At 40.5% G+C, this 9,019-nt stretch overlaps 2 protein-coding genes across 5 annotated transcripts in view; both read left to right on the forward strand.

Annotated features, from left to right (window-relative positions):
* Positions 1 to 7,052, forward strand: part of dcaf5 (ddb1 and cul4 associated factor 5) — a 135,405-nt gene extending 128,353 nt beyond the window's left edge. For all 4 annotated transcript variants that reach the window (XM_068039504.1, XM_068039506.1, XM_068039505.1 and 1 more), the window contains one exon: positions 263 to 7,052. In XM_068039504.1, coding sequence (XP_067895605.1) covers positions 263 to 2,110 — 1,848 coding nt within the window. In that variant the 3' untranslated portion in view covers positions 2,111 to 7,052. The remainder of the gene's footprint in view (positions 1 to 262) is intronic.
* The window catches only part of LOC137373916 (serine/arginine-rich splicing factor 5-like), a 394,211-nt gene that overhangs the window by 13,842 nt on the left and 371,350 nt on the right, over positions 1 to 9,019 (forward strand). The window lies entirely within an intron of this gene.

Genomic DNA, 9,019 nt, shown 5'->3' on the forward strand with positions numbered 1-9,019 from the left:
ATTATGACCTAGACTATTGCAGTGTGAATGCAAAGCTCAATTTTAAAGTTTAGGTTAAAGTATATGCGCCTTCAGTCAAGTTGTGTAAGGATTATTCATTTTTGTTTTGATGAGGCAAAATTTTAACTTCAGAGCATAAAATTACAAAATCTGAAAATAGTTGCCTGATTTGTTTTTATACTTTAATCCAGTTCAAAAAAATAATTTCAGAAAAATAGATGTCACTGTAAACACTAAATTTTCTTGTGCTCTCTAAATGCAGGTGTGGAGTCCATACCTTCAACCAAATTGTGCTGGTGACCTAGAAGGAACAGTGGAAGATGATACTCGCAATCTTTATACTCATGAAGAGTACATCAGCTTGGTCTTAAATAGCGGGAGTGGTCTGTCTCATGATTATGCTAACCAGTCAGTTCAGGAAGATCCAAGAATGATGGCTTTCTTTGATTCTCTTGTGCGGCGTGAGATTGAGGGTTGGAGTTCTGACTCTGACAGTGACCTGAACGAGAGTACAATTCTTCAGTTACATGCAGGGGCTAGCGAACGGTCAGGATACAGCGATTCAGAATCTTCTGCTTCATTACCACTGTCACCGCAGCAAGGTGATGATTCCGATGAAGCAACGTACATGCTGGACCGACAGAAGCTGTCCAAGACTTCAACCAGGGAAGACCTACAGTCTCGTCGGCAAAGGCTATCTGCACTCAGGCGCTACCAAGATGAACGACTTCGAACTCTTTCAAATGACTCTGATTCCTCAGAAAACAACTATCACCAAGTAAATACAGACTCTGATGCAGATCCTGTGAAGAGGCCTCGATCACCAAGCCCAGAGGCAAATGATTCCAGCAGTTCCAGTAGCAATGGTAGGCGGCGTGCATCTATGCGGCAAAGGAATGCTGCAAGAGCCAAGCAAAAAAACTGTAGGGAGAAAAGGAGTACTTCACAACTCAAAAAAGTGAAACGATGTAGTGCTGAGGATCATGGCAGCTATTCTCAAGTACATGACATTGGCAATTCATCGGCTTCATCTTCACCAGAAAGAAGCAGTACTGAGTTTGATAATAGAGTATCTCCTTACTCAGACAGTGAGTCTGAGGTCAGAAAGGTTTATAAGGCCTACAGCAAGATCCAAAATACCTTCAAGTCACAATTAAAATCAAAAGGAGGCTCCATGACATTTTTGTCTCTAGCAGATATGCCGGACACCAGTGAGAGAGGCAGTTCTTTAAGTACTTTAGCACAAGAAAGTGATACTGCAAGAAAAGGTACAACGGTACCTCATCATAGACTTAGAGAGGAAAAATGTTTTGATGAACACAATGGTGAAAGCACCAGCTCAGCGGATTATGCACACATACAGGCAAAGAGCAAACATTCAGTCTTGCTCAGTCATGAATGCAGTACTGTAACATCTGTGAAGGAAATTACATCTGGAGAGCAGGGACATACTGTAGAAGATGCCCCTGGTAACTGTGCAGAGCATTGTTATGAGGCCAAAAAAGTTAATGGAAAATCAGTCTGTGTAGGAAACAACAGTAACCTAAGTAACCAGTGTCAAACATTTGGCAGCCAGGCAGAAGAGCTGTGTAGTCACACAGAGGTGGAATGTGTGAATACCCAAAACATACAACAGATAGCCAGAGAAGAACCTGGTCAGGAATTTATTAAATCTGCACTATCTCCAGAAATCCATTTAGCTGGAGCAAGAAGTAATTCTGACCACATTGATAAATGCAAAACCAGGACTTGTGATGTGGAAGAAAGGTGTTCAGAGTCTTCCTGCAACAATGGCCGTTTTGATAAGCAATGTGCAGGGCACTGTGAACAGACTTGCCCAGAGCAGGGGGTTTCAGCAGTGGCTTCCAAGTCTGAAGCTGGTACCTATGTACAGGTAGCCTCATTGCACCACAAGGAAGACTGTTCCCAGTCTGGAATAAATGAGCATTACGAATGTGCTAAGAAAATGATAGCATTACAAAAACTTTTTGATTGTCGCCAAGGGACTCTGTCACCAGCTGAGACTGGCCAGCCTTCTGGAGGGTTAAAAAGGTTGCGCAAAGAGCTGGATCCAGACTACTCGCCAGCTGAAAAGAAACAGAAGACATGATATGATTTGCACTTATCCCATACCAGTGCCTCGTAATGTCACTGATGAAAGCATTTAACTAGAGCTCCACAAGACACTGGTCTGTAAAACAGTGAGAGATTTTGTTATCAATTATGTAAATAAGTCAATTTCTTGAAGAAATGCTAATACAGAAATTTGTAGAATGTGTATGATAATGGTATATAAAATACAAATTATTTGGAGTGATTCTAACTTTGGATTCAGATATCCAGTTTGTCTTGGAGGGTTTATACTTCTTCTGTTTAAGTATTCATTATGCCAAGCAAGGGTTTATGGTGCATTTGGTCTCTCAAATAAGACATATTACAAAGCTTCCCCTAATATCAACTTGGTAAAGATGAGCAAATTTATATATGTTCTAATGTTCAAGCCCATGGAGTAACTGTAATCGCACAGATGAAGACTTTTTGAAATCTAACACTTCATAGTTCTTGAGGTTTTTTTTGGTCTTATTTTAAATTGCCACCTTTGTATGGTAGCCTTTTATTCATGCGAGGGGTAAACCATTTGATTCTTAAAGAAAATTTGTTTAACATGTTGGTTGTGTATGTGGAATACAGTGATCTGTTGACGAAAAGGAGAGTTAGACTTGAGCAGTAGTCAGGAATAAAGTTTTGTGTTTTGCATTTAATTTCTTAATGAGAATTATTTGAAGCACAATATTTCTGCACAGTGGGTACATGGTCAGCTATCACTTTCCTTAACTGGCAAGAGAAATAAACATTGTCATTCGCAATCCCTTTCGTGTCTTGCTGCATTCCTGCCTCCACACTGTTCTCCTCCAGCTGAGAAGGCAAAGTAATGTTTTACAGGCACTGGTAAATCTTTGAATGTTAATTTGAACCATAATTCCCATCATGGGACTGAGGAGTTTGCATTTTGATGTGTTTTTATCTGGAGAGAGGAAAGAAGGGAAAAGATTAGCCTGTGGTCAAATTCCATGATGTCGTCTTTCAGCTAAAAGACAGTATTGATTGAACAATAAATACCACCACAACTGTTGTTCTTTGTTGGCAGGATGCATTTTGTGACTCATTCAGAAAGGTTTCTCTGCCAGCCTATGCATCATGAAGGTTGAGGTCCTTCATCCAGCAGCCTACAGTTGTCGTAAGCAAAGTTGAGAAAACTTAGTTGACACGAACTATCGGTATTACTGAAGTTACCTCAGGATATTTTAAATTTTAAGCTGCAGAGCATAGCAGACAAATGCAATAGTAATGAAACTAATACTGTAATTGTCCTTTAGGAATGAGTAACAGTGGGTTTGGTTCTGGGCCCTTTCAATACTGAGAGTTGGGTTTCAGTCCAGCCCAGAAGTGGTGAAAGGCTCAAATGTGAAATGAGTTTGGACTTTATTAGCTCTGTTCTGAATGAGCATGGAACTCTTGGTTCATCACACAGTCGTAAATTAGTAATCTCATTTAGGGAAGTTTAAGGATAACTGCTGTGGGAAATGTAAAAATGCACAGTGGTGTGGTAGGCGATGCTTATCTGGGGTTAGGATTAAGATGCATCTCTTGGGCAGAATAGAAAGTTTCTTTCTCTAGTGTTCAGCATTTGCAATACTTGCTTGGTACTGATTTGCCCAGCATGGACATCCCTCACTTGACACAAAGGAGGAAAAAGCACCAATATAGCAGTAAACTGTATGAGAACAACAATTTGTATGTATATAGAGTCTTTAACATAATAAAACATCCCAAGATGTTCACATCAGTGTTATGAAGCTAAATTCGACACTGAACCAAATAAGGTGATGTTAAGGCAGATGGCCAAAAGCTTGATCAAAGAGGTAGGTTTTAAGGAACATCTTAAATGAAGGAGAGGCAGAGGGGTTTAGGGTGGGAATTCCAGAGCTTAGGAACTAGGCAACTGAACACACAGCCATCAATGGTAGAGCAATTAAAATCGGGGATGCTCAAAGGTCAGAATTAGATGAACATAGATATCTCGGAGGGTTGTGGGGCTGGAGGCAATTACAAGAGGTAGGGAGGGGTGAAGCCATGGAGTGATTGAAAACCAGGATGAGAATTTTAAAGTCAAGACATTGCTTGACCAGAAGCCAATGTAGGTCATTGAGCCCCGGGGTGATAGGTGAATGGGACTTAGTGTGAGTACAGACACGGGCAGCAGAGTTTTGGATGACAAGTTTACGGAGGGTAGAATGTGGAAGACGAGCCAAGGGTGCATTGGAGTAGTCAAGTATAGAGGTAACGATGGCATGAATGAGGGTTTCAGCAGCAGATGAGCTGAGGCAGGGGCAAAATCAGTTGCTGTTCCGGAGGTGGAAGTAGGTGATTTTGGTGATGATGCAGAAAGTGCTCAGAAGCTTATCCGGGATCAAGTATGACACTAAGGTTGAAAATAGTCTGGTTTAGTCTCAGACACTTTCCAGGGAGAGGGATGGAGTTGGTAGCTAGGTAACAGTGTTTGGAGCAGTCTGATGGCAATGGCTTCAGTTTTCCCAGTATTCAATTGGAGGAAACTTCTCATCCAGTTCTGGATGTCAGATAAGCAGTCTGTTGAACAGTGGAAGAGTTGAGAGAGGTGGTGGTGAGGTGGAGCTGGATGTCATCAGGGCACAAGTTAAAACCACCACTGTGTTTTTGGATGATGTTGCCAAGGGACAGCATGCAAATAAGAAGGGGGGTGGGGGGAGGTGTTGGCAAGGCTAAATTTTTTGGAGACACCAGAAATAACTGTGTGGTAGTGGGAAGAGAAGCCATTGCAAGTGAGACTCTGGCAATGTTTAGGTAGGTAAGAATAGCGAGAGCAGTCCCACCCAGCTAGACAACAGTGGAGAGGCATTGGACAATGGTGTGGTCAGTCATGTCAAAGGCTGCAGACAAGACGAGGAGGAATAGTTTACCTTTGCCACAGTCACATAGGATGTCATTTGTGACTTTGATAGAACCCATTTCGGTACTGTGGCAGAGGGTGGAGGAGGCAGGGAAAAGGTGTTCAAGACAGTTTGCAATAGAGAAAAGAAGCCAGGGGTTATCTTTGCATTCCAGGATGCGCCTTGAAAAGTGAGAAGCACAGCAAAAAGGAGTGATATACGCTGCAATATGTTTGCTGAGGTGCGTGCATCATGCTTTATCTGCAATTCTTGAAAAAGACAGCTATTCCCTTGGTGAAATTTGGTGCTTTAAGAATATGTCAATGTTTTTGCAGCATTTAATGCATATTGGCTTTGAATATATAAAGTCATATACAAAGGTTTGAAGCAAATTCTAGGTGGTTATATTTTTGGGGTAAAAATGTCTCAACAGCATTAAATTACCATGGGTCTGAAATAAATTGAAAATATATTGATAGTTAACTCCTGTGATCCACTTGACTGCCACCATTGTTTATCTTCTGAAATCCTTGTAAAATCTTGGGAGAAAATTGATAATTATTAGTGTGATTCCTCCATAAATGCTGTTCAACACTGAATAACAGCAACTAATCATGTTTCATCTCAAAACATTATAGTTAGTAATGATGGCTTTTTGATTCTTAAAGCAATCCACTGGGCTGCCAAGCTGTGCGGAAAATAATAGATCCGGAGACTTATTCCTTACCGGATCTTGTTACTCCAGTTTGCTCTGTAATTCAGTTTACATTGGGCACGTCTGAAATACCTGATAATATTTACATCAGTTCTTCCAATGACCCTGTTGGTAATGCTACTTCCTGAGAGATGATACTAATTCATACAGTATCTCAGGTTCAGTTACAATCTGAGTCAGCTGCTTTTGTCTGGTGCTACAGTTGGTCTCTGCACTCCATTGACGAGCAAAAGAAAAAATTAACAGTATTTACAAAAGTAGAGTTGAGCCAGGTTCTGAGCTTTACTCATATCAACTTGCTTTAGTGGTAGCACTCTCATCTTTGGTCAGCAAGTTGTGGGTTTGAATCTGTAGTCTTGTCACTCCAGTGTCATGCTGAGTGAGTGCTGCATAGTTGAAGTCATAATCAGCTGCAGCTCAGTTGGTAATACTCCCGCCTCTGAGAAGATTTTGGATTCAAGTCCCACTCCAGGATCTGAACGCAAAACCTAGGCTGACACTCCTGTGCAGTACTGAGGGAGTGCTGTTGTGTCAGAGGTGCCATCTTTTAGATGAGACATTAAACCGAGGCCCCATTTGCCTCAGATGAACATAAAAACATTCCATGGCACTATTTCCAAGAAGATCAAGGGCGTTATCCCCAGTGTCCTGGCCAATATTTATCTCAATCAACATCACAAAAACATTATCTGGTCATTATCACATTGCTGTTTGTGGGAGTTTGTTGTGTGCATAATGGCTGCCACGTTTCCTGCATTACAACAGTGGCTACACTTAAAAAGTTCTTCAATTGCTGTAAAGCACATTGGGACGTCCTGAGGTTGTGAAAGCTGCTATATAAATGCAAATATTTTCTTTAAGAATTCTCCCAGTCCTTGCTAACAATTCTCCCTCAATCAATACCAGCAAAACAAAATCAATTAACTGGTCACCTTGTGAGACATTGCTGCTGCATTTGCCTATTTAAGTCATTGCAATTCGAAAGAAAGTCACTGAGGCATTTTGATGGAATCGGGTGCTTCACAAACGCAAGTATGACACACAGTAGGAATGTATAGTATAATATCAATTATAGGATCAACAGAGCAGGAAAGCTTCTGACTTTTAAGCATGCATATGTATGTTTTTATTAATGTTTACAAATATAATTCTGTAAGATACTGTCATATCTTTCATCAATGGCATAATTTTAAAAACCTGTGAAAGGGAATGCCTGCATATGAAGAAGACTGAATTCACTGATCCCTGTAACACCTATGGTTCTACCAAACAAAATCAATTTAAGAATCGGAATGGAAATGTATTGCATATATTTCTGAGTGATCCTTCTTTCCTCATTAATGCAGCTAATAAATATCTTTCTCTCATTACTGCTATTGAGTTATAAATAATTTAATTACAGTGTTTTTCAACTTTTGTGGCCTGTTTGCTGAACATCTCTGTTCGGTTGAAACCCTCATGTTTGCTTCAAGTAATTCCAAAATGGTGACTTTCAGAAATGTGTGATTAATACACACTTAATAAGTGCACATCAATTTCTCTTCAGCACATGATGTCCTATCTCATTAATGTGATGCTGTCTCACTGTGAGTACTTGTATTGCAAATATGGCCAGTAACTTCATGTAAAATAAAAGCCATTGTGAACTTCTTGTATATGGTATATTAAGTTCCAAGCTGGTTATTGTCCTTTATATCCTGCAGCAGGGAAGAGTACCTCATTCTCATTATCAAAGGAGCTCCCTCCGAGTAAAGCAGAGATACCAAGAGATGTGTGACTCTCACTGACGTGCAGAGGAGGGGATAGGGAAATTCACTGAAAATGAACCAACATTTCCTTGCAACAGTAAGTTTTGCTGTCAGATTTATTGCATGTAGGCAGACCTATAGGCTCTTATGCAGAATGAATTTCTAGTACACTTGTTTTTACTAGTTTGGTTTGATATTGACATTCTAATGTACTTATTTTAAGAGAGCAACATCTGTATCTCAGTCTTAAATATATTCAGTGGAGCATCCAACAACCCTCTGGGATAGACAATTCCAAAGATTCATAACCATTTGAGTGAAGACATTTCTCCTCATCTCAGTCCTAAATGGTCAGCTCCTTTTCCTGAGACTGCCCCCAGCCAGGGGAAACGAACTGTGTGTTTACACTGTCAAGCCCTTCAGAATCTTGTATGTTTCAATGAAATCACCACTCATCATAGGACAGCCGTCTCATCCCAGGACCCAATCTAATGAACCTTCGCCGTACTGCCTGCAATGCAATTATATCCTTCCTGAAATATGGAGATCAAAACTGCACAGTGTTCCAGGTGTGGTCTCACCAGTGACTTCCTTATTCTTGTGTTCCAATCCCCTTACAAAAAAGGCCAACATGCCATTTGTCTTCCTAATTGCTTACTGTACCTGAATGCTAACTTCCTGTGTTCCTTGTACCAGCACACCCAAGTCTCCCTGAACACCAACATTTAAAAGTTCAGCTTTTTAAAAAATACTCTGTTTTTCTAATCTTACTACCAAAGTGAATAACCTCACACTTCCCCACATTAGATTCCAGTTGCCACCTTGTTGGCTTAAACTGTCTAAATTTCTTTTCAGCCTCTCTCTAACCTCCTCACAGTTTACATTCCCACCTAGCTTTGTATCATCAGCAAACTTGGATACATTACTCTCGGTCTCTTCATCTAAGTCATTAACATAGTTTGTAAATAGCTGAAGCCTTGCGCACTCCACGAGTTGCAGCCTGCCAACTTGAAATGCCCTGTTTTTCCCTACTCTCTGCTTCATGCCCATAAACAATCCTCTATCCATGCTAATATATTACGCCCAACTCCATGAACCCTTATCTTGTGTATTAGCCTTTTGTGTGGCACCCTTTTGAATGCCTTTTGGAAATCCAAGCATGCTACATCTACTGGCTCCCTTTATCTACGCTACTAGTTACATCCTCAAAAATCTGTTAATAAATTTGGCAAAACATCATTTCCTTTTTTGTAAAACAATGTTGATTCATCATGCTATGATTTTCCAAATGCATTCCTGGATAATGGATTCCAGCATTTTCCTGACAATGTCAGGCTAGCTGGCCTGTAGTTCCCTGTTTTCTCTCTCCCTCCTTTCTTGAATAGCAGGGTTACATTTGCTTACTTCCAATCCACTGGGATCATTCTAGAATCTAAGGAATTTTGGAAAATCATAAAGAGTGCATCCACTATCTCTGCAGCTACCTCTTTTAGATTCCTAGATCATTCGGTCCTAGGGATTTGTCAGCTTTTAGTCCCTTGAGTTTCTCTAATACAGTTTCTCTGCTAACAGTAATTACCTTAAGT

The sequence above is a fragment of the Heterodontus francisci genome, chromosome 9, assembly GCF_036365525.1.
Source record: "Heterodontus francisci isolate sHetFra1 chromosome 9, sHetFra1.hap1, whole genome shotgun sequence".
In the NCBI taxonomy this organism is placed as follows: Eukaryota; Metazoa; Chordata; class Chondrichthyes; order Heterodontiformes; family Heterodontidae; genus Heterodontus; species Heterodontus francisci.